At 35.4% G+C, this 27383-nt stretch overlaps 1 protein-coding gene across 11 annotated transcripts in view; it reads right to left on the reverse strand.

The window, feature by feature from the left end:
• Positions 1 to 27383, reverse strand: part of MAP2K5 (mitogen-activated protein kinase kinase 5) — a 239813-nt gene that overhangs the window by 93422 nt on the left and 119008 nt on the right. For all 11 annotated transcript variants that reach the window (XM_025038819.1, XM_025038818.1, XM_015596119.2 and 8 more), the window contains exons 14-16: positions 15644 to 15717; positions 14631 to 14681; positions 5672 to 5743 (exon numbers count right to left, since the gene is read on the reverse strand). In XM_025038819.1, coding sequence (XP_024894587.1) covers positions 5672 to 5743; positions 14631 to 14681; positions 15644 to 15717 — 197 coding nt within the window. The remainder of the gene's footprint in view (positions 1 to 5671; positions 5744 to 14630; positions 14682 to 15643; positions 15718 to 27383) is intronic.

Raw genomic sequence — 27383 nt, forward strand, 5'->3', positions numbered from 1 at the left:
CTGTGAGTCAATTAGCTTAACTGCTTTTCAAACAGATTTTAAAATAATTCTCTTCTCTTTGGTCCCACCTTCACTCCTAGGTCCAGATATCTGGTACCACCATTTCCCTAGCCTTTTGGGTGTTTTGCAGTAAATCAGGGTGCTTCTTACTTTCTTTACTGCTGGCTTATGATTTCAGCATTCTCAGCTCTAAGCTGACTGTTCATTGTCGTCCATCTGCTTTCCCATCTTCAAAATTTGGTTGCTCTTGTCTCCTTTCCCTTTCACATAACATAAAAAAGCCCTTACTATGTACCAAACTCTTTTTATGGTTATTCTTAGTGGAGTCTGAGGTGAGAGTGGAAGCTAAAGTATGTATTCCATGCTGTCACCAAATTACTAGCCTTTTTGAACCAAGTAGAAACATTTCAAAAGATAATAACTTTTAAAAAGAGATAACAGCTTAATTTTCTCATTGTGACATTTGTCCAGAAGCTCTGAAGCAGAGCTTCCATCTAAAGATAAGGAAATAGGCCCAAAGAGATTAAATGACTTATCTAAGGATGTATAGTTTATATTGGTAGAGGCGACATCTGAATCTAGTTCTGATACTTTGGCAAACAGAAAGTCCTTCAAATGCAAAAAATTTGTGATCTATTCAGCAAACATTTACAAGCACTTATGTTAAGGGCTCCATTTAAACTTTAAACTTTGATCTTTATTTTCAGAATCTGCTTTAAATCCATTGTAAAAGTATAAAAAAATTGAGCAAAAAGATTTCTTGAATACCCGCTAGGGCAGTGGAATTGTGCTAGAGAGTGTAGGAGATTTTGAGAGAATCAACTTGAATCCTATCATAAGGAACCTATGACGTTGTAATACAAAGTGGAAAATCCACATGCCACAATGAAGATATAGATGCAGGTCAGAAGAAGTTATTACTTTCCAGCTGGAGAAATTAGAATCAGAGTCATGAAGGACAGATATTTAAATCTTGGGGCGATGAAGAAAAATGATATTCCATGTAGAGCAAACAGCATAGTATTTATTCTATGTATTTATTTTTAACTTGGTAAAGGTAATTCTAAAACTCACAAGAAAAACTCTCTTTGTTAAAACAATAGCACCTATAAAAATCTTCAGAAGATGGTGTTACTTTGATGACACTGACCTTGTGTGGTTCTCTGCATATGTTCTTCACCTATCTAGAGACATTTTTCCTAAGTTTACTTTCATCATTTAACGCATCATTCAAACCACTTCAATAGAACAGTGATCATGCTGAAGAGAGGGGTCTCAGAGGACCAGATGACACTCCAATTACCCAACACATTGAGCCAGATTGTTCTATGACTCGGACTCAAGAGACTGGCAGAGAGAGGAGGCAAACAAAGGCAAAAAGAGTAAGGACTCAAGTGAAAAGAGCAAAATGCATGCACTAAACATGGGGCTTTCAGTAAGACTCCTGCAGAAAAGCCTGTCAGAAGATTATTTACCACCAACCTTAATAAGATTAATAACCCACCAGATAGAATCATAAACTAGAACATATACTTGTAGAGCATACTCTGTGAGGATAAGAACATTACAAGACTGGCCTGGTGCCTTTTTAAATGTATATGCATTGTCCTGGGTACTGCAAATGCAAGGCTAGAGGAGGGTGTATGCGGACTTATTTTGACCCAAGAAGGGCCAACTGAAAATCCAGCTTTTGCAAATATGACTGTTTACCTCTCACCTACAGTTTTATATTGTGACTCAAATGACACAAAAATATAAATGGAGTAACTAATTAGTGAAAAACAATGGTGGGACTTTCTCTTCAAGCTATTATGTGGGAGAAGAGAGAAGCACTGAGCAGCCTTTGAAATTAAGAAATTGTGCCCTAAAATGTTTTAGGTACTCCCCACCCTTAAGGATTAAATAAAATCATCAGACTTGGTGGAAAAAAAAAAAAAAGCCCTTATTATGTACCAAACGCTTTTTAATTTTAAAGTTTAGCTCTGACGTCCTGAATAGCAATCACCAGAGTGAACAGACCCAGTCAACTGAATCATTACAAGCTTTCTAGAAGAATTCAAACAAATATTCTGGGGGTAGGATTATTATTCTGGGGGTAGGATTATTATTCCCAGTTTATCCTATTTTAGGAATTTTGTACCCTTATTATTGAGTTTTGCTTTTTTCTTTTCTTTGCTTTTTCCCACTGACTTCTGTTATGAAGGCTCAATAGGGAAGTGCATTTTCATATGGGTTTGTTTCCTCATTATGAAGTGAGCCCACTCAAACCCCACACATGGCAGTGATCTTTATTTGGTTCCATACTAATCTATATAAGAACAAGACATTTAAAGATATTAATTTAAAACCATAAGCAAAAAACACAGAAAGGGGCCAAATGCTTCCCATTTAGTAAAACGGCTGTGTTCTAGTCAAGCTGAATAATCTCAATTTTTCCCTTAAGGGTTATTTCCACCTTTATATTACTTCTGCCAACTCCAAATATTATAGGCAGCTGACAAGATTCTGGAAGAGACCCACTTTATCCCACAGAGGGATGCTGAACTGAGAAGGAGGCAGTTTTGTTCCTAGATAAAAGATAGTCTGATATTAAAGATTCTTTGCTTAAGGCACAAATGTACCTGTCTATGACTTTTTAAATGGCACATTTTAGTGGCATGTCGCATCATCTTTTATGAAAGAATGTGGCAAGAGGCCTCTTATGACTCCCATGGGGACAGTGACAGCACATTAACAAGGGAAGGGGCAGTATGAAGCAGGCAAGCAGGGGTGAGATAAGCACATTATTTTAGGAGTTAAAAACAATGATGGCAACCTTCTGATTCCTGCATCACCAAACCTCAGGGATGAATCAAGAGTTTATACGGCAGGGGGTGCTAGGAGGAGGTAGAAAATTCTAGTTCCCATTTTGTCTCTATTTGATTTTTGTGTAATTTCAGGACTTCCTTTGCTCAGTTTCCTAAATTTTATCTCTCATTTGTTTCTTTACCCCTAGCATCCTAGGGGAATAAACTGGTTGAGTCAAAACCTTTGGAGGAAGGCATCCACACAAACAGGTAGTGAAATGGCCTAGCTGAGACCTTGCATATTTTGATACGTGATCTCTCCGGAAGGGTTTACAGAGATCCACCTTAGAGTGTGCTAGGGGATGGGGAGGGGCTCCTCTTTTTTTTCCTCCTTTCTCCCAGCAGGAAACTCTCTTCCAGACCAACCCAGCTCAACTGTCAACTCTTGAGAACCACCCTACCTACACACACTGTGGTTCAGAGTCCTTCATAAACATTTTACTGAAGATTTCATCACACTGTTCCAGGCCTTATGGGTCTGTCTTCTCTATCAGAGGCAGGCTTTTCACAACTTTGAATGCCCTGCTCTCCAAGGCCTAGCACATGATATGTGCTAAAATAATAATTACTGAATGGATGAAAGTTTCGACTCCTCAGAGCACACATCTAGAAAGGGAGTTTTGTTTTTAAAAGTGAAGATAAATGGAAGAGAAGTAATTCTTAAAAGACATTGACTATGTTTCAGAACACGATTTGTTACTCAGAACTTAAAAATGTTATTGAGATTCACATTTCTATCTATAGTGATTTTAAACAGCATTTATCACATCTACTCCAAGCTTACTGTGGTGAAAGCAAAGAATCTTCGCCTTCAGGTGCTTATTTTCCACTAACTTCCCAAACTCTCCAGGTAATATTCTCATTACATCTACCTCTAGAAGAACCTTCAGTTCTCTTTCTTACTGAATCACCCTCAATTTCTCCTCCACGGACTCAAGATCTCTCACTCTCCTTCTCTATCACATATTTTTCGTTATCTTGTACCCGAAGCGAATTTGGTATAAAACACAGGACTTATCACCACTTGACAAGTCATATGTTTAGTTATCCTTCTGTTTTCTGTCTTTCTCCTCACATTCCACTCCTCACCAAATGCAACTTCATGAGAGTCAAGACTAGAGTGTCCTTTCACTACTATATCCCCACTGTCTACCTAGCAGGCACAGCAGGACCTCCATATATGAATAAAAAATAAATGTGGAAGAAATGAATGAGTAATATTTATATGTGCTCTAAATCTTAAATCTATCATTTATGCTCCTTCACAATATTGCTATGCCTCTGCCATGCTAGGCTATACCACTGTCTAAGTCACACAACTCTAGAGTTGCTGCAGAAAATTAAAGACAGTAACAGACTGTTTAGAGCCATTGAATGTTAGTATGAAAAAGAGCTTAGAGATGATTATTTTACAGATGAGGAAGCTGAGGCCCAAGGTGAGAGATAGTGGCTCACACAGGGATGCCCAGAAAACCAGTGGCAAATCTAGGACTTTCACTTCTAATCTAGGATTCTTAGCTCTGCATCATGTAACTTATCAAATGTTCTACACTCTATTGGGTCATTTATTAAATATATCCAATGACAATGATTTAAAACATGCAAAGGGAAATTATATAACAGCAAGGCCTGAACCCTACAAATCAAAAACACTAGTTTGCCCCGAAACAGGCTAACTCAACAATCCTTCAGGATTTTGTTGGGAGATCTGTCTACCATTATGGCTAACCTCTCAGCTGATGTACACATATCATATTTCCTCTTAGATTTCCTTTTATAAAGAAACAGAAGAATATGGTTTAATAAACACTGACTACTTTATTGTTGCTTTCTTTCCAAAGTATGGGTGAATGGAGTCTGAAGATAGTTTCTAACAAATTCAAATGCAGTCATGCATTACAAGCATCACAGAAAAAGTATTTGACCAAAAAAAAAAAAAGGTGATAAAATTTTGATTGCAACTCTATCCATGGTCCCCTTTCTATTTTTTAAAAAGTCCTCCTTTATCTGAATCAATGTGTGTGAAAAACAATTCTTGAAGCACTGATGAGTAACCAGAATATAATATGATAATTCACATTGATCCAAATGTCCTTCTAATATAAATCGTATGCATTTTTTTTTTATAGATTGTGGGTCACTGTATAGAAACCATAGCACAGAGTTCTAGTGGGGCTACAGTTAGCATAGTAAGATAAAGTCCATTCTAAATATAGCAATCAAGAATAAAGACATTAAAGTTATGTTAAATACGTAATTTTACATAATACCCCTTATCTTCCCCCAGATCATCACATCCTTTCCCCCAACATGTGATATGAGTATATTGAAACAAGGTGGCTTTTTTTTCTAAACAAACATATAGAACTTATACATCCAAATGAGTAGGGCTGTACTCTTTAAAGTAATCACCTTTGGAAGTTATATATGCATTCCAACCAGGCTACTATCACACAAAATTTTTATGAAATCTCTCTTTGAGAGCATAGGTTCTCCAGATTTGTGTACATAAGGATCACTCAGGGAACATGTTAATAATACAGATTCTTAGAGATATGAACTTAATTGGCCTTGGATGGAGTTGGGAACCTGTACTTTTAAGAAGCACTCTAGGTTACGTTTTATATAGGTGATGTGTAAGAAATAACATTTTAGAATAGTTGGTTCACAAGCCATGTAAGGATATCAAAATAATGATTTTAGACTCTGTGTACACATACGCATAACACACTGGAGGTTTCATTTTTTCAAAATCTTCATTCTTCCTGATAGAACATATTATTACAGACATGCATAGAAGCACCTATTTACAAAAGACAACATACCTCCATGAAAGAGATTCCTAAGCTCCAGACATCAGAGTGGATTCCATACTGCTCTCCTGAAATTCTTTCAGGCTGTAAGAAAACAGAAGACTGCTTGTGAGCTGATGTGAGCTACCCTGAGAAACACATACACTAACATGAGCTCAGCTAAGACAAGGAATGGGAACCAGCAGTATCTGCATAGCACTTTACGAAGAACAAAGCAATCTTATATGTATGTGTGTGTGTATTATGTAGATAATACACAGAAATTATACTGGTAATATCGATATATATAATCTCATTGAATCCTCACAAAGTTCCTGTGAAGAAAACTTCATTTTACAGATGAAGAAAATGCAGACTCAGATTAGTGAAATAATTTAGGTAAAGTCCTAAGTTGAGACTTGAACCTGGGTCCTCTCCTTCCAAATTTAGTGATCTTAGTTGTGGAGTGACAAATTACACAACATTATGTTATCACTTATTTGCACTTTGGGTCCAGATCACTAGAGATGCTTTCATTTTTAATTTATCTTTTTATTTGGAAATAATTTCAAACTTTAGGCAAGTTGAAAGATTAAGACAAGTACAAAGGACATCCATATTTCCTTTGGCCAGATTCATCTACTATTCAACATATTATTCCACTTATCAGGATTTCTGTTGATATGAACCAAGGAACAATTTGAAAGGTCCACTTGGTTCTGTTAGTCTTTCAGTCAAAATGTGTAGCAAATACTTGGTCTGAAAAGCTAGTACATGCATATTTTCTACTTCAACAGAATGATTTCATACTGATGTGGTGCTACCTGGTCTCTCTGTCCCCCCCAGGATCCGGCATTCAGTAGGGTACTCCATAGAAGTCTTTTGAATGCACACAGGAACAAATGAATAAGAGGTCTCGCAGAAGTTTAGAATGGTTGTTCAGTGTTTCAGCAGAGCTAGTCAGGGCAGGGCTGAGCTCATAACCGATCCCTCTTAGCACCCAAGACTGCATTCTTTGTATCATCCCTGGAGTTCTGGCAGCCGCCATAATCATCATCCTTCAGGAGCTCCCATGTTAGTCATAAAGAGTAACCGGGGTCAGGGTCATCCTGACCCACTGCAGATGGAGAATGTGGGTATCCACTGCTCACTGGCAAGAGATACACCAGTGGAAGGTGTGGGCCAGATACTCTCAGGTGAGTTGGCTCCAATCCTGTATCTTGGGGATTTAGCTTAGCAGGGACCCAGAACTTTGTAACTTCCTTCCTGTTCCCACAAGGCTATCTCAATGTACTTGCTGCCTTCTCCCAGGACTACTTTCCATAAAATTACAGAAAGCCCTGCCCTGAGATAGCAGGATGGACTGTCTTATTTTCTTTCATTTTTTTAACTTGTAAAACTCCTTTCCTACCAAGAATAATTCTTCCCAAGGGCCAAGTGTCATGTGACCATTTCTCCCAGATGCTAACAGACATGGTCATTCCAATCTTCTAATACTTTTTATGTTCTAATCCCTCACACCATCATTTCTCAAATTTCTTGTTCATACATGAATAAACCCATTACCCAACCCTTGCTAGTTTAGTAAGTACTAGGATATATTCATAAAGAACTTGTCAGCTAGTTACAGGAGTAATGCCATCATCATCAACAACAACATTACTGTGTGCATTTACTGGAGAATTTCTATGCGCCAGGCTTTGTTTTAAATGCTTTTCATGTATGCCTTATTTCAGATTCATAAATATCCGTATTAGATTGGTACAATTATCATCCCCATTTAACAGATGAGGAAAATGAGGCACAGAGAGGTTTAGTTTGCAGCCATTATACAAGGATAGTAACAGCTATCATTTTATGACCACCTAGGACATGCCAGACATGGCTGGATACTTTGCATACTCTATATTTCATAACAATCTTGCAAAATTAGATATACTGCCCTTATTTTACAGATGTAAAAACTGAGTTAGTAAGATTAAGTGACTAGCTGAAGTCTAGAGCTATGAATTAGCATTAAGTGTATTGTTCAGCAACTCAGCCAGGCATGTCTGCCTACAAAATCAGGGTTCTTTCCGGTGTGTCAAACTGCCCCCAGAATTAGGAGTCAGAAGCGCCAAACTCTAGTCTGGATCTAGTCAGTATTTCTCAAAATGCAGTCTTCAGACTAGCCATCACAGACCTGCCCGAGGTGCTTATTACAAATGAAACTCCTGAATCAGAATCTCTAGGGTGGCTCTAGGGATCTTCATTTTAAAAAATAATTTCTCTGGGTGATTCTCTGGCACACTCAGCCCCAGTCACTAAACATGTTCATGTTCCCTACAGAGGCAATGACCTACCTTCCTCCTCTCTGTTTAGTGAACGTTTCTTTTAGAGACCCTGTTCAAAGGCCACCTTTTTTTTTTTTTTTTTTGGTGAAACCTTCCTTTATTTCTCAGGGAGAATTACAAATTCTTGCCTCTGTATTTCATTAAAATGTTGTTTATAACTTTAATATTAATTTATTGCACTGTGTTGTAATAATCCATTTGCTGGTCTGTATCTCCTAGAGGCAAAGAGAGCATCTTATTCATCTTATACCTAGCACCATGCCTGGCACATAGCTGATATGCAATCAATGTGTGCTGACTGAAAGCACTGAAAACATGCTTACTGCACATTGGTTTTAAGCATGAACTAATTATTTAGTTCCCTGGAGCGTTCTACTAATATAATTTCCCCACCTACTGCCATTCACATCCGTTAAGAACTTCCAGCAAACATGAAAATCCTAAAATCCTCTAGAATTATTAAAGAAATAACCAAATGTTGCCTTCCTCCCTTTCTCTTCTTCCCTTCCTCTTTCCTTCCTTCATTCCACTACCCGACAGTTATCAATATACAGCACTTCACGCAGAGTACAGACAAAACAAATAAAAGTGGAACCCATATGCACAATCTTTTGGCAGGACCAACAATAAGATTAAATACATTCATAACATTTGCCCACTAAACTACCAAAACAAATGCAAACTGTAAGCTGAAAACAAAGCATAAAAAATTAAATTAAAAAAGAAAAAATAGAAAAAGTGATAATGGTTACAGATATCAGGTGGCAAATAAGAGAACTCCTTAAGGACAAGATTCTGACAGCCTCTCACTGGAGAAATTATTCTTGCAATAAGCTAACAAAACGAGATTATTGTGATGTAGTGCTTAAGCACGAATGCGCAGCAAAATCAGGTAGCCAATTCTGTGGGTCTATCCTAAAGAATTCATATGGTAGATATGTCGTAGTGTATTATTCAGGACCAATGTACTCAGACCCCTAAAACTGACAGAAGCACAAGATAAGCCCCAATTCATTCTGGATTTGTGGAGCCAGGACTTGATGGCCTGAGGCTGGAAAATTCAAAGCTGTTCTCACACTGGAAGCCAAGGTGGCCTGCTCTGTCCTCGCCCCTTTGAAACAAAACAAAATCAACCATCAAGTACCACACTACTGACAGAATATCTGTGATGGACATTCTGCAGTTAAAAAGCTAAAGCCAGGTTACTTTCTGACATGACAGCTGTCATTACTTATAGAAAGCTAAATAATAGGGAAAACACAGCTCTCATCTTGTACTGAAGTATAAGTGTAAGGAGAAAAAGCCCTGGTCTGTTCTTAACAATAACAGGCGTGGGGATGATATAAAAAGCAAAGAAGATTTTTAAAGGCAGTGGCTCCGAGCTGGCATGCATACTCCATTCCTTCCAGCTACCCTCTGTGACTTGGCATTTATGTATGACCCACATTTAGTTAACTCATTCTAGAAATATTTTTATTTATAACATAATACCCTAGGGTTTACTTGTCAAAACCAGGAAGATACCAAGGTACATCCCTTCTCTCTTCTGATATGAAATTTCTGTTCCAATAGGCTACTCAAAAAATAGAAAAAGTATGCATAAATACTTTAGGTTACTATGAATCAAAATATATATCACAAACAATGGAGCTTTTCTTTTTGTAGTAGGCAAGATTCTTATGTGGGTAACAGGGCACATTGGTTAAACAAGGGTTCTGGAGTCAGACTGTTCTAACTCAATCTATTTTCCAGTTCACTAATTCTCTCTTCTGCTATGTCCAATGTGCAACCGAACACTAAGTTTTTAATTTTAATCTAGTAGTTTTGTTTGGGATTTTCTCAAACCTACTATGTTACTTTTAATTTGTGATCTGACATCTGTGTGCAACTGTTTCTGTGGCCTCCTGCTCCTGCTTTGTTTTCATGCATGCCTGGTTTTCTTTGACTAATTGCTAGTGTTTTCTCTTGAAAAAAAAATATTGAAGAGGTTCTCTGAGGCCCAAGGTTGATGTGCCCACATCAAACCAGTTTTCAATATGAAGCTCCTTTTCCAACTCAGGTCATGTATACAAATACCCAGGGTGCAAATCCATGCCAGAGTTAATCTATGGCCACAGCTTTCCCTATTTTCCTTTTACTACTGCTTCTCTAGCTCTAAGAAGCCTTCTGCTCCATTCTCTGAGACTGGGGGAGGAGAAGAAGTTTTAGCTCTTGTTTGCTCTTAAACTGAGAGTGAGCCTTTCAGACTTCCAGCATGATATGAGAAAGACCTCCTCTGAGACCCTCGCCTTAGAGGTACAGCTGTGGTATGGGCAAATGCCTCAGGAATAAGCAGCTTTGGTGTTCCGACATTCTGCTTTCCTCTTTGTTGTGAGATCCCATCTGAAAATTTAGTGTTTTCCAGCAGAATAGTTGGCCCAAATAACTTAACCTGCTATTACCAGAAACTAGAAGCTGGTATTCTAATCAAATCTTGACTCTTACTACTTGCCTGCTCTGAGACTCTGGGCTAGTTTAAGTTACTTCACCTTTGGTTTCCACATCTGCAAAATGAAGACAATTATAATAATATGCATATTTCATGGGGTTACGTGAAGATTAAATGAATCCATGTGCTTGATTCAGTATGTGCCACATGGAAATGCTCAATAAAGGTTAGCCTCCTTCCCATCATCACCACCACAATTACCATCACTGCATGAGCATGGCTAATTAAATTGCATCATGTAATTTGTATAGGTTTTATTCAGGTAAAGATAATTTCCAAGGATAGGAATAGCTTGGGTATTAAAAAATGTTCAAGAGGTAAAAAAAAAAAAAAAACAAGTAATTTAGTTTGACTTTCTGATCCCAAGGGTCAAGTATTTGGGTAAGAATTTTTCAAAACCTCAGTTAATCATACTGATCATGTCAAACTTTTATATTTGATCTAAAAATATACAATAAACAAACCACAATAACTAAATAGTGGGTTAAAGTTTTAGGGACTTATATTTTAAAACAGAGTAACATTTTTAGTAAGTAGAATTTCTGAGAAATGGTTTACTATAAGCCTCCTAAGCCTTCTGAACCCCATTTGTAATCCTTCTGGATGAAATCTTTTCAAAATATAGTTGAAAATCTTTCTTGCTTTGGATTAAAATGTCTGAACTTAATTACCTGTTCCTAAAATGTAATGTGTCCTTTGAACATGCCACTCCGCTCTCCAGGTCTGTCTCCTCGTAAGTCCATGATGAGATTTGACCAGATGACTTTCCAAGTATGCTTCCTACATGCTCCATGGCTTAGTGTGCCAATAAGTTGTTATTATTTTTTAATGGCTTAGGGTCTTGGAAGAGCCTCCCTGTCTTTTCCTTAATTATCATTTGCTTGTACCTTATACTTGTTACAGGAGACTCAAGTAAGATTATTTGCACATGCAAGACTATTTCTTTGATTTATTTTCTTTTCAATATTTGAGCAGCCTGGCTAACTGTATCTGAGTGATCTGGGGGTCTTCTATACCCTACAATAAAATTAAGATACTTAGTATGAAAACAAATGCTCTCTTATAATTAGTGAATAAATCACATTTGAAATGCGGTTTTTATGAATTCATTCATTCATTTAGCATTGTATGAGAAGCTAAACAGACAGAATGAGCAGAATAAACCTTGCCCTGTGAAGTTCATAATCTAGATGTGGAGCAACACAGAACTAATTTGGATATAGTGAGAGGCACAGCAGTAAAGAGTTTAGTCTCTGGAGGCTGATTATTTAGGTGTGAATAATGACTTTGGCACTTACTAGCTTTATGAACTTGGGCAAGTCACGTAACTTCTCTATCCCACGGTTTCCTCACCTGTAAAGTGAGAATATTACCTATCTCATAGGGCTGTTGTGAGAATTTAGAGTTAACATATGTAAGCTTTTATAAGAGTAACTGGCACATAGTGTAAATTGTTAGCTATTATTATTGTTATCACTGTACAGAAGTATGTATGAATATAAAATGAGGGAAATGGATGTAAAAACGAGAGTATTACATAATTACATATTCCCATAATTTATTGTCCTCTACTTCACCCCTCCACCCCCACCCATGTCACATAACCTTCTATTTCTAAATTGCTGCTCACCTTTCCACAGTGATCTCTCTCTTATAAGTGACTTTTTCACATACTGCTTGAATCATCAAATTCATACATGGTAAGCCTTCTTATTCTCTAAATATATGTTTAGTACAACTTAAGTCTTTATTATGTCACACATAACATGGCCATATAAAACGCCATGTTTCCTACTTTGCCCATCTCTTATGAAGATTACAGAGTGGTTACACTGTACCTGGTTAACAGCATGGAAGATGCTCAGTAAATATTGATTGATTAATTGAAGGTACTTAGTTTCAGATATAGCTTTCACTGGAACAGATCAGAGGTTGGCAATTTTTTTCTCTAAAGGGCCAGATACTAAATATTTGTCACTTTGTGGGCCATATGGTCTCTACTGCAACTGTCATGACTACTCCACTCTGGCACTGTTGTGCTAAAGCTACCAAGACAATATGTAAACAAGTGGGTATGGCCATGCCCAATAAAACTTTCTTTTTTTAAATTAATTTTTTATTTAAAAATACTTATTGATTCACAAGAAGTCAAAAAAATTATATATACTAGGAGGTTTTGTGCATCCTTCATCCAGTTCCCCCCAATGGTTGTACTACAACACAATATCACCACCAGGAAACTGACGCTGCTATAATCTACAGTTTATTCAGACTTCAGCAGCTTTACATGTACTTGTTTGTACGTGTGTTTGTATACTACTACGTAATTTTAAAATTTCTTTACAAAAAAAGGCAGTAAGTTGAATTTGCCCGGAGAGCTGTAGTTCACTGACACTTGGTAGAGATCCTCATGTAGAACTCAGAGTTACAAAATAGACCAGCTAAAATGAGAAACAACTGTGGTTAACAAAAACAAAACCCCAGCTCTTCTCCCTTGTGAGACTCAGCAGATAGAAGTCAGGGATGAATACCTATAACAGAATAATTTTATTTCCATCTTCCTTCACTCTCAACCTCTGACCTCACACGAGTTAGGTAAGTAACATGGCCAACGACGGCCTGCTGAATTGAGCAAAGCTCACTATCAAGGTTATTACTCTTTGCTTCCTAGGTATCTTATGCTTTTTACAACTTGAACTACAAAGTTGATGACTAGAATTCACTCACCCAAGAAATAAAGCAAATTTACCTTTGCTAAATTTCTGAGCTAACATTTTATAATTTTAATCCTCATATTTTCAATTAACAGATGGACGCATCACATTCATCCATAAACACAAAGGGAAAAAAGTAATTTCTTTAATGTACACCTGGGAAAGACAATTGTAATCTGGATTTGTACATTCAAACATAATGCAATTTAATTATTAGAGCAATTTAAAGCTACTAAGAACATGATGGGTAATTGAGAAGTGGTTTTATTTATAACGTTGTTGTTTTTTTTTTAATCACAGTGTTCCATATTCTTTCAAAGACTGAAATTATGGCATTTGGCTCACCAATCTCGGCTAACTTTGTAGGACCAGAATGGTGATTAAGTTTTATAAAAACAGATATGATAACTTCAGAGGGGTGGTGTGTGTGTGTGTGTGTGTGTGTGTGTGTGTGTGTGTATCACATCACCTAGAAAAGTCAGAAAGAATGATTTTCTTTAAAAACAATATAAGACCAAAATTATCTATTCTGGTATCTCAATTAAAAAAATGCTTTGCACTGTTCTGAGAATAAGATACAGGGTTCTATGCATAGTAACATTGTTTAACTTCATGCTATATAAAGACTATTGGAAGTGAAATGTACCACCTGAATAAATCTAAAACTCTCAATAAAAAAACCAACTTTAGGATGTTAAAACAAAACTTTGCTCCAAAAATTATATTAGATAAGCTTCCTGCTTGTCTCCCTCTCTCCCCAACTCTTGAAGTGACTATGGAAACCAATAAACAAAAGCATTTTTATGAACACAATAAATTCTCTTACCTAAAAGGTAGGAATAAAAAGGGTTAAAGCCAAGTCCATGTTGGTCTTTGAAATAGTTCCTTGCTTCTGCTTTTTATTCTTGGTAAATTTATTTCAGTGGAACTAAATAAGTTATCTTACAATAGGCATGAACCTAACGAGTGAACAGAATATAGATATACAAATTTTAAAGAGAATTGTCTGCTAAATCCTTACACTCAGAGATCCATTAGTACGAGATGGTCACATAAATAATTTAATTTTGATCTGGTGACAAACCACGTTTGCATTCCTAGAAAAAAACGACCAATTTTATTGACTGACAATTTGGTATACTTGAGGGGTAATTAAATAAACAATGTGGCAAAGTAACCAATATGCTATAAGTGCAATTTTTCTGTTGGATTAAACTTCAAAATTCAGAATTTCACACTTGAGCCAACCAGTTAGATCAACAAAGTCAGATAAGTTGGTAGCTCCTGTATAAACCCTAATGTCTTTTAGAAAGATTTAAAAATTGAATCATGATTGAATTGACTTTGTAATTTATGATCTGTTAGGCTAAAGCTTTTGGAATTAATTCAAGAATTATACATTACCAAGTACATAAAGATGTTGGTTTTAAATGTTATTTTTGCATAAGTTTACTTACCGCCATATAAGCATTTGTTCCAACATACGTCTTTGCTATAGAATTCACCAGCTATGAGACAAAACAGTCTGTTAGAACAATATAAAGATAATGTGGAAATAAAATGGGCAATTATTCCTCATTTAACCTACAATCATCATTTCTATAAATCAACTAAAAATTATGTAAAAGGGAACAAATTTATCTACAAAGGCATTAAAAATGATTAAATCTCTTTTCTTTTGAATGTGATTTCTAATTTAAACAAGCACAGCATTACAGTTTATAGCAGATAACCTTAAACAAATTCACTTAAGCAGGATGCTTATCGCTTTAGTATCCCAAACCCGCCTGATATAAAAAGTCAATTTGAAGTAGAATTTGAACATACTCATTTTTTAGTCAAATGGCTCAAGATGTGAATAAAGCCCCATGCGTTACTAGAATGAAACGAACACTAAATACGCTGGAGGGATAACAGACTTTGACAACTCTTAATACAACGATGACCTTCGCTTTGGTCTTCGTGTTTGGCTGGGAGTAAAGGTGGCTGCAATTCAAATCAACATCGCAGCACGCTCATGGGTCACTATCACCAGGGTTCTCAGGGGAGGCCCAAAATGGAAATTAATTAAAATTTGTGCTGCACATTGTAATGGCCCTCCACCATTGTTGCTCCCAATATTAATTTTTATTGTGGGCCAGTTGGGCTCCCCAGGCACAGCTCCCACTTTGCCCTCCCTTTTGTCTGGCCAAAACGCTTTCATATCAAAGCTGCATATCAATGAAGTTTGCTATTCGTAAGTAGTAATTACAATATCAGCAGTTTTTACTGTCATTAAACAATGAACAATCATATTCTGATGAAGGAAACTCTCTCGGAGATTAAAAATGAATAACACACTCCCAGCCGAGGAGAGGATGCAGAGTTCTGTTTGTCTGGCAGCTAGGTGATTTTTCAATCCAGAGAGCAAATTGAAAATAAAAAGATGTTGCAGAGAAGAGAGCAGGCAGAAAGGAAAAAAGAGACCTACCTGAGTGCTAACTCCAAAATCACACAGCTTGACCTGTCCCCTTGTGTTTACCAGCATATTGGAAGGCTTCACATCTAAAAAGGAATGAGAAAAGTCCACGTAACTATTCCATATTTACAGTGCTTGTTCTAAAAAAAAAGTGTGCACACACACCATATCATATTACAGAAATGACATCATTTGTTCAACCTGGAAGTCTAATCACAGATTTAATGCAAAGAATTTTATCTGGAGGCAAATATAAGGTCCTAACTCCTTCACTTCCAACCATTCTGATTTCTATAGAAGCAAGGGTTTATTTCGAGCAAAAGTCAAGTAAAACCTTGGCTTCCAACAATTGTAAATATACCTATCATCCTATCACTAGCCGCTGATAAAAAGTAGGTAGATAAGAAAGTATAATTTTGCAAAGAATTTGCACAAAAGGCTTAGTTTTGCTTAGTATAAAACTACTACTCCCATCTAATAAACAGTAAGGCCAAAATGAAGCAAACAAAAAAATTATTCATATGTTGCTGGTTACTGGTCACATCTGAATAAAACAATGAGGAAATGAATGCTGTAATGCTTTTTCTTGATTTTACGTGACAAGTGCTACTTTAGATGATACTCAGAAATTGATCTAACAGATGTGTGTATGTGTGTGCATGCATGCACATATCAGTCTTTGTTTCATTTATCCTTCTCTTCCCTCACATCATTTTTGACTGCTGTTATAGTTAACAAAAGAATTGACATAGCTTTTGCCAAGGCAGTCAGTCGCTAAATAATGACACAAAGGGTTCCTGGGAAGCATCGTCAGTGACAACAATGAGCCTTTCAGGAATTCAGGGAGTCCACAAAAACCACCCAAGCAGGAAAAAAAAACACACCATTTTTGATGGTACAGAGCAGCACCTGCTTCAACGTTTCATCATCAATGGCAAAAGTGGTCCGGAATAGATAACTTGTTATATTTAATATAGCATATAATCCTAATTACCCCAAAACCGAACAAGAGACTCGTAATTTTTTATGTAACTTAAAAAATATGTAAATGAGTTCATCTTCCTCCTTCCTTCTACCCTTTCACAGGTAGAAGTACCCCAACAAAGTATCTTGCCAAGAGTAGGTACTTAATCAAATTTCATGTTCAAACTATAACAATTATTGAACCCTATCTACTATATGCTCAGCACTTTCTCATACACTAGCTATTTAGTGTTGCCTGACTGATAGTAGAATGTAAACTCCATGAAGGAACTTTGTCTCTTCCCAGCCTCTAGAAGAGTGCCGAGCATATCGTAAATGCTTAATAATTATTTGTTGAATAGACAAGAAAATGAATGGAAACCATGAACAAGCAGTATGATGATTCTGTTTCAGTGATCAAGGGGTAGCTGTGGAACATGTTTCTGGAGCACACCCTTCAGATAACACATGCATATACTTCCTTTGAGGCGGGGCAGTGTCTCTTTTTGAATACAAGTTTGTATGCCTAAGCAGGTGTAAGGTCTTTTACCAACTCATCGCTTTGCCTTCAGTTTCCCCAATTTCAATACAAATCTTACACCACCAACATTAAATGTAGCACTTTTACTAAATCATTTCTCTTCTTGAGGAGGAAGTTAAATATTCTCTGACACCTCCCCTCACCACCAAAAGATGAATTCCCTTAGAGTTGTGCTTTCAAATGTGCCCCAGTATTTAGTACAATATATACACATCATAGTAGCTGCAGGAGACAGACACTCAATGTTTGCTGAACTGAAAGAAATGTTAGACTCTACATAGCCTGGTCTCATTATAGGACCTCAACTTTGAATATTTGTCTTTTCGATGATCTACTTTTATGTATTGACACCCTTAAACCACTTTAAAGTTAGCACATCAGATGGAGAAAGCTAATGAACAAATATTTTGAGCTCCTAAAGGAGCTGCCTGGAAATCACAAGGTATGTTAAATTGAACAAATTTTTAGCTTTAATCAGACACGCATTTAAGTGGATCAATAGAGAGAAAAAATGAAACAACGAAATTGCTAGATTATATTCCAAAAGTCAAGGTATAAGAACTTTACTGAATTCTTTAGCTCTCCAATAATATCTTTAACTTACGTGTAAGCCTACTGTGTGATTTATGAACTTTTACCTCTCAGTCTAATTTTCAGTAATACTTTATGCATGAAAGTAGTAGTCTTTCCGTCATCTTCAAACCAACATTTGTATTCAAACTAGACTGTTTTAATTATTGTCTTGGAGGGGAAAAAAAAACTCAACCAAAACAACCCCATCACTAAGCCTTTGTTCATGCTATATGTTCTCTTCTTCCTCCTCACCGTAGGCTTATAAATCCTTCCTTAGTATTTTGACTGAATCCTGCCCATTTTCAGCTCAGGTACCCTGCCTCCCTATTGTCCTAACTACTCAGGCCATCAAAGTCACTGCTCTCTTTGAAATGCTAAATCATTTACTATTTACTATCTGTACTATTTGTTTGAAACTGAGCACATAACATTTTTCTACTAGTAGTTACTTACTATATTTACTGTTATAGGTATCACCACCCCAAGTAGTAAGTTTACAGGGTAGGAATATGCTTTATACATCTTTGAATGTACTCCTTCCGAGCACAGTATCTTGCTCACTAGGTGGTTTTTTAAATAATATACTAAATTTGCTATTAAGTATCCCCCTCCCTATCAACATCTAGAGACATCATTTGAACATAACAGACCCCTTTAAATAAAACCAGTAGAATGAGGCTAGGAGACAAGAGATCTGGGTTTTAGTCATTTTGGTCCTGCCACGAACTTGGTATGTGATTTTTAAGTTTCCACTTCTATAGAGAAATAATAGTAGCCACTGTGTCAACCTTAAAGAACTGTGAGTATTAGATGATATAATGAATACAAAATCACTTTTTTAAACTGTCAAACACTATAATTGTAAGGTATTATTATTATCCATTTTGTGTAGCTTGGTTGATTACCACTTGGTTAATACTACTATTGCATAGAGAATTATTTCTATTGCTACTATACAAATTTAAGTTGAATTTGAGAAAATACTAGCTGAAAGAAAATAATTTCCAAAGCTCAATAATTAGAACTACAAAACCAATTTAATATTTATGAGGAGGCATTTTTGCCAGACCATATGGCCTCATTCTCAACAAAGCTACTAAACTGGTCTTATTTTTATGTTTGCTCGCTATTGTCTGTGTTAAACACAGCAGCTAATGTGATCCTTTTAAAACTTAAATCAGACCATGTCACTTCTCTCCCTAAAACCTCCATGGGCTTCCCAACTCAGCGAAAAACGCAAAGTCCTCATGATAATCTTTAAGACCTTCTATGAGCTGGCCCCCTACTACCTTGTGCTCTCCTTCCTACTCCTCTCTCTGCCCGTTCTGTTTCATCTTATACCCCAGGAATGCTCCTACTTTGGAGCTCCATATCTCTGGAATACTCTGCTCTGATATATATGCATTGCTTGCTCCTTCACTTCTTTTAGGCTTCTGCTTATATTACCTTTTTAAGAGAAGTCTTCCCCAATCACCCATTATGAACAGCAGTACCTTCTCATCCCAGATATCTCTTTTCCCTTTGCCTTGTTTCAATGTTCTTAACAGTTAGCACCACCAACATACTGTATCTGCAAAAGTAAATCTGTTCCCTCACAGTTCTCTCCACGTGAAGGGAAGCTCCATGAATGCAGAGACTTTGTTTTGTTATAAAATGGCTTTCTAGGATTTACAATATATTTCTTTAACTTCTTCAAGTCTAATTTCAAATAATAATTAGGATTTTCATTTATAATTTAAGAACCTTACAATACCATAGTTTTCCTCCAATCCCTTGTGCTACTGTTTATTATATCTTACCTCTACATGTCTTTTAAGTTCCATGATACACTGTCATTATTTCTGCTTTAAATAATTATCTTTTCAAGAAATTTAAAAGTAAGAAAAAAAGTCTTTTCTATGTCTATATGTTTACCATTGCTGGTGCTATTTATTCCATTGTGCAGGTCTAACCATCTATCTGGTATCATTTTCCTTCTGCCCTAAATAATTTTCTTTAATATTTTTTATAATGCTGGTCTACTAATTAATTCACTCTGCTTTGGTTGCCTGAAAAAAGTCTTTATTTAATGGTTATTTCTGAAAAATATATTTACTAAATATAGAAATCTGGGTTGACAGGATTTCCTCTAATATTTAAAAGATGTCTTTCTAGTATCTTCTGGCATGTATAGCTTTTTGTTATTTGTATTTCTATTCCTCTTTATGTATTGTTTTCCTTATTAAAATTTTTTTAAATCACTTGCTTTCAAATTTTTTATTTTGATATGCTTTGGCATGGTTTTGTGTTTATCCTGCTTAGGGTTTGTGGACCTTCTTAGATCTATGGGTTTTGGTTTCATCAAATTTGAAGAGTTGGGGGCTGTTATTCCTTAAAATTATTTTTTGTTCCCTTTTCTCACTCCTTTCCTTCCAAGACACTAGTTACACATATACCTTAGACTTCTTGATACTGTCTCAAAGGTCCCTGAGGCTTTGCTCATTTTTTTAGTCTCTTTTTCACTTTGTAGTAATTTTAAATAATTTGTTATCTCTAAAATCAACATTATTGATAATTTCTTCTGTAGAATCTAATCTATTGTTAATTCTATTAAGTGAAATTTTAATTTCAGATATTTTACTTTTCATCTCTAGATTTCCTTTTTTTATGTCTTCCATTTCTCTCCTCATGATGCTCATGTTTTCCTTAAAATCCTTGAATATATATATGTTCTGTATAATAACTGTTTTAAAATCCTTGTCTGCTAAGTCCATTATCTCGGGGTAGGGGGTCCTATTTCTACTGACTGATTTTACTCCTAGTTATAAATTTTCATCTGTATTAGAACAATAATACTCTGTTCACCTGCTAATTTTTATTTGGATGCCAGGTATAAATCTTATATTTGCTAAGTGCTGAATTTTGTTATCATCCTTTAATGAGGATTTGATACTGACAGGTAGTTAACTTATCTGCAGATAACCAAATTATTTTGAAGCTTATATTAGAGTTTTTATTTATAGAAAGCCTAGAGTAACCCTCTTCTCTAGGGCTTGTTTAGTCTCATTATTAAAGCATGGCCTTTCTAAAGTCTCAATGGATGCTCCAATGTATTCAACAGGGTCCCTCTACTCTGGCTGGTTGGAATTTTTTAATTCCCAACTTGTGTAAACTTTGGGAATTGTTTAGTTTATAGGTCCCCCAGAAATTTTCTTTCCCTGACAGTGGTTCATTGTCTAGCTTTATAAGATTTCACCCTCTGAATGCGGAGGTTGATACCTGGCGAAACACTCAAGGAGGTTCTTATACAATTTCTTGAGCCCTTTTCCTGCAGTTTCTGCCTCTCTAAGACTCTGCCCTATACGTTCTAGCCATTTTGGCCTGCTTTATTTCCAAACTTTGTCTCTTCACTTCACCTCAGTAAGAACTTTGGGTTCCCCCTCTCTATGCTGCAGTCTTGAAATTGTCTCCAGGCAGAAAGTTTGGGTGATTACAGAGCTCACCTCATCGGTTTGCCTTCTCTCAAAAATCATAGTCCTGTACTGCTTCTCTAACATCTGAAAACAGATGTTTCATAAAAATTTGTTGTTTTCTAGTAGTTTTCAATGAAGGGTAAGTCCCATAGCAGTGATTCCTTCCTATGCAGAACTGGAAATAGCCCTTTATTTTAAATAGCCCTTTATTTTAAAATTCTTGTTTTTTGTCATTTGTTCATTGTTTTGATCTTATATCATAAGCTGCCTCAAATCCTTTTTTGATATTAAGGTTTTATTTAGTTAGGCTAAATCTGAATTCATGTGGCAGAATTTTGAGCAAATGAAATTTCTTTAAATGTTGGAATGAGGAAAGCTCCTGTGATTTGTTTCACTTCATCTGAATAAAATACTCCAGTTATATGAGGTATAAACAATCCTAGTATACAGTCACTGAACTTAGTACTTTCAAGTCTTCATTTAAAACATACAAATGCTACAACTCTCAAGAATAGCTCCAGGAATACTAAAATTATTCGATTTCTTTTCCTTTTCTTTTTGGTTTGTTTTCAATGTCACTCAAAGTCATAGACAATAGCAAAACAGATTAGGGAGAAAAATTACTTTTAAGAAGGTAGTTATATTTGTGCTTATTTTAATGCAAAATCAAGTTACAGAAAACAAGGAACAATTGAAGGCATACAGCTTTTCATTCAGCTCACTTAAAAATGTTATAGCCTTTCTTCTGTAAGCAAAGCACAGAAAAGATGAGTCATTAAAGTGACTGATTATAAATGGCAATCATCAGGGCAGATGTAAGTCATTTTGGTTTAATCAGGCCATTAATTATTAGGGTTTATCAATTAGTTTTATTGAAGGCAAGGGAGCTTAAATGAATACTAGGGCATTGATTTTAACTAAGACATTTTCTCAAAGAAAATACAAATGAGGTGTGCAGAATCCTGAAATTACAGATTCTTTTCAGACCACTAAAAAGAAGTAAGCTTCATCTAATATAAAACATAAGTCTATAGTGAAAAACCAAATTAACTCTAATTCCCTTTGTATTACATATGAAATATCATGTTTTGGTGTTTCCTAATTTGAGGTTTGGTTTTAATCTATTTTGTCCAAGAGGTCAATATCACATTGGAAAAAGTGAGATAAAGGTACAATGCAAAGTGACCCATTTTTAATATCAGATGTTTCTTATCTTCTATCATTTTAGGGAAAAAAAAAATCAGTCATTTTATGAAGAGAGACTTTTATAAGAGTCAGAATAGATTCTTGGTCTGATCCTTTTCAGAGGAAGCAGCAGAAACGACATGAGAAGAAAGAGAGAGAGAGAGAGAAAGAAAGAGAGAGAGAGAGAGAGTGTGTGTGTGTGTGTGTGTGTGTGTGTATGATATACAAGATCAAGGGCGATATCTAATCTTCCTACACTGACAAGGTTGTCATGAGAATTAAGTGAAACTTAGCAGTGCCTGTCACAGAGCTGGAACTCAGTGAATTGTTGAATGAATAAAATTAATGGGAGAAACATTTTGTAAACTTAAATGTACTATACATACTGGAAGTTACTGCTTTGTAGAACTGGAAATGACAATGACTCTCACCCTAGAAAGTCAGGATGTGGATAATCTAACATACTGGACCCGACCCAAATGCTAAATAAAGTTCACTTTGATTCTATGAGTTCCAACGTGAAGGCAGACTTCTTCTAGAATGTTAAATGCTATTTAAAGAAGAGTTAACAATTACCCATTCCCCACATGTGTCTCCTGTCACAATATTTTGCCACTCCTTCAGTGAGATGTCACAGTAAGCTGGGTTTATTAATGATGATGTAATGAATATTTGAGTTGCAGAGTGAGAGCCCATATAGATAATAGGTAGTTATGATGCAGTTCTCTTTAATGATTTGAGATGCTTAGAAGGTTAGAAAAATATCAGAGTGGGGAAAATGAAGGAACTTACAAATAGGGTCTTATGTAATGCAGAAGATAATAGGTTTTCTACGGGAGCTTGTAATTGAATAAAAATCAGCCTTAAAGTGTCTTTAAACTTATCATATAAACTTTGTTATCAGTTTCCTATTCTATCTTTAACAAAATATGAAATATCAGTTAATTATACTGATTATATACTATGTATCAATGGTAAATGGTTATTTCTTCTCAAAACTGATGTGTATTTAATGACCTGATTCACCGTGGTTACAAATTTTTAAAGGAAGATGATAACAACCCCCAGTCACCTACTCAAGAGAAATGAAAATGTAGAACCAAATAAAGACTTGTATGTGAACAGCAGCATTATTAATAATAGCCTCAAACTGTATATAATCTAAATGTCCCTCTATTAGTAAATGAATGGACAAAATGTGACATATCCATAGAACAGACTATTATTTCACAATAAAGAGGAATGGAAAGACTGTAATAAAGACAAAAAATGCCATTACATATTAATAAATCGGTCAATGCAACAAGAGGGTATAATATTTATAAATATTTATGCACTCAAAATAGGAACACTTAAATAAAGGAAATATTAACAGACCTAAAGAGAGAAACATATACCACTACAATAATAGTAGGAAACTTTACTATCCCACTCACATCAATAAACAGATTATCCAGAAAGAAAATCAGTAAAGAAAAAATAGCTTTAAATGACACATTAGACCAAGTGGACTTAACAGGTATATATATACAGAACATCCCATCCAAAAGCAACATTACACATTCTTTTCAACTGCACAGAGAACATTCTCCAGGAAAGATCATATGTTAGGCCACAAAACAAGTCTTAACAAATTTAAGAAGATTGAAATCATAATAAGTATTTTTTTCTGAGCAATGGTATGAAACTATACATCAAATACAAGAAAACTGGAAAATTCACAAATATGGGGAGACTAAACAACATGCTACTAACAACCAATAAGTTCATGAAGAAATCAAAAGAGAAATAAAAAAAAATACCTTGAGACAAATTAAAATGGAAATACAAAATACCAAAACTTATGGGATGCAGCAAAAGCAGCTCTCAGAGGGAAGTTTATAGCAAAATTCCTACTTCAAGAAACAAATAAACAAAAATCTCAAATAACCTAATTTTATTCCTTAAGTAACTAGAAAAAGAACAAAGCCAAAAGTTAGTAGAAGGGAGGTAACAACAAAGATCAGAGCAGAAATAAATGAATTTAAATAGAAACTAAAAAGACAACAGAAAAGATCAGTGAAACCAAGAGCTGGTTCTTTAAAAAAATAAACAAAATTGAAAAAACCTTTAGCTAGACTTACCATTAAAAAAGAGAGGAGGCTCAAATAAATAAAATCAGAAATGAAAGAGATGTTAAAACTGATACACAGAAATACAAAAGATCATGAGAGACTATTACAAACAATTAAATGCCAATGAAACAGACAACATAGAAGAAATGGATAAATTCCTAGAAACCTACAATCTTCCAAGAATGAATCATGAAGAAACAGAAAATTTAAACAGAACAATTACTAGTAACATTATTGAATCAGTAATTTAAAAACCCTACAAACAAAAGTCCAGGACCTGACAGCTTCAGATAGTAATTCTACCAAGCATTCAAAGAAAATATCAATCTATCTCAAACTCTTTCAAAAAACAGAAGAGGAGGAAACACTTCCAAACTCATTTCATTAAGCTAGGACTACCCTGATACCAAAACCAGACAAGGATGCTAAGAAAAGAAAATTACCACCAAATATCATTGATGAACATAGATACGAAAATCCTCAACAAAATATTAACAAACCTAATTCAACAATACATTAAAAGGATCAGATACCATGATCAAGTGGGATTTATACCAGGGGTGCAGGGATGGTTCAACATCCATAAATCAGTCAATATGAAACACAACAGTAATAAAATGAAAGATAAAAATCCTATGATCATATCAATAGATGCAGGAAAAGCATTTGACAAAATTCGACATCCATTTATGATTGAAAAAAACTCTCAACAAAGTGTGTATAGAGGGGACAGATCTCAACATAATAAAGATTATATATAAGTCCACAAGTAACATCATACTTAATGGTGAAAAACTGAAAGTTTTACCCTAAGATCAGAAAGAATACCAGGATGCCCACTTTTACCACTTTTATTCAACACAGTATTGGAAGTCATAGGCAGAGCAATTAAGCAAAGAAAAAAAGATCCAAATTGAAAATGAATAAATAAAACTGTTACTATTTGCAGACAACATGATAGTATGTAGAGAAAACCCTAAAGACCAAAAAACTGTCAGAACTTAATAAATGAATTCAGTAAAGTTGCAAAATACGAAATCAATATACAGAATCTCTAGCATTTCTATACACTAAACATAAACTATCAGAAAGAGAAATTAAAAAAAAAAACCATTTCAATTGTATCAAAAAAAATAAAATACCTAGGAGTCAATTTAACCAAGGACATGAAAGACCTATACCATGAAAACTGTAAGACACTGATAGAATAAACTGAAGAACACAAATAAGCGGAAAGATATTCTGTGCTCATGGATTGAAAGAGTTAATAGTTAAAATGTCCTTACTACTTAAAGCAATCTACAGATTCAATGTAATCCCTACCAAAATTCCAATGTTATTTTTCACAGAAATAAAGCAAATACTAAAACGTGTATGAAACCACAAAAAACCCAAATAGCCAAAGTAATATTGACAAAGAAAAACAAATCTGAAGGCATCACGCTCCTCGATTTCAAATTATATTAAAAATTAGTAATATAAACAGTATGGTATTGGCATAAAAACAGATACATAGAAAGATCAAAGGAACAGAATAGAGAGCCCCCATATAAACCCATGCATATATGGTCAATTAATTTATGACAAAGAAGCCAAGAATATGCAGTGAGGAAGAAGAGTCTCTTCAAAAATGGTGTTGGGAAAACTGGACAGCCACATGCAAAAGAATGAAATTGGAGTACTATCTCACTATACACAAAAATTAACTCAAAACAGATTAAAAACTTGAAAGTAAGACCTTAAAGTATAAAACTCCTAGAAGAAAACATAGGCAGTAGTAAGTTCCTTGATGGAAGGTCTTGGCAACAATATTTTGGATTTGACACTAATAGCAAAGGCAACAAAAGGAAAAATAAAAAAATGGGACTACATCAAACTAAAGTTTCTGCACAGCAAAGGAAACCATCAACAAAATGGAAAGGCAACCTACTGAAGGGGAGAAAATATTTGCAAAATGCATATCTAATAAGGGCTTAATATCTAAAATATATAAAGAACTCAGACAACTTAATAGTAAAAACAAACAAACAACCCCCAAGCAGTCCAATTAAAAAACGGGCAGAGGATATGAATAAGATATTTTTCTAAAGAAGACATACAGATAGCCAACAGGTACATGGAAAGATGCTCACTATCACTAATTATCAGGGAAATACAAATAAAATCCACAATGAGATATCACTTCAGACCTGTTAGAATGGCTATTATATATATAAAAGAAAAGAAATAACAAGTGTTGGCGAGGATGTGAAGAAAAGAATCTTTGTGCACTGGTGGGAATATAAATTGGTGTAGTCACCATAGGCAACAGTATGGAGGTTCCACAAAAAATTAAAAATACAAGTGCCACATGATCCAGTAATCTCACTTTTAGATATTTATCCAAAGAAAGTGAAAACTCTAACTCAAAAGATATATGCACCCCCAAGTTCACTGCAGCATTATTTACAACATCCAAGATATGGAAATAACCTTACGTGTCCATTGAGAGATGAATGGGCAAAGAAGATGCAGTATGTGTGTGTGTGTAAATGAATGGACAAAGAAGATGTAGTATGCACACATAAGAATATTATTCAGTTATAAAAAAGAATGAAGTCTTGTCGTTTAAGACAACATTGATGGACTGACCTAGAGGGTATTATGCTAAATGAAATAAGTCAACCAGAGAAAGACAAATAACTATATGTAGAGCCCCCCCCACCCCCCCCAAAAAAAACAACATCAAGATCATAGATACAGAGAGCAGACTGGTGGTTGCCAGAGGTGAGAGGTGAGAGGTGAGAGGTGAGAGGTGAGAGCCTGCATGGCCCATCCGGGCAGCTGTCATTGTACTCGACTGTACCTTTCAGCATTTTGACCGCAACTTGAATGGAGACTCCTGTTTTGCTAATTCCGTAAGCTGTTGCGTTCATCCCTTTCCC

Source organism: Pteropus alecto, unplaced genomic scaffold, assembly GCF_000325575.1.
Source record: "Pteropus alecto unplaced genomic scaffold, ASM32557v1 scaffold86, whole genome shotgun sequence".
NCBI classification, from domain to species: domain Eukaryota; kingdom Metazoa; phylum Chordata; class Mammalia; order Chiroptera; family Pteropodidae; genus Pteropus; species Pteropus alecto.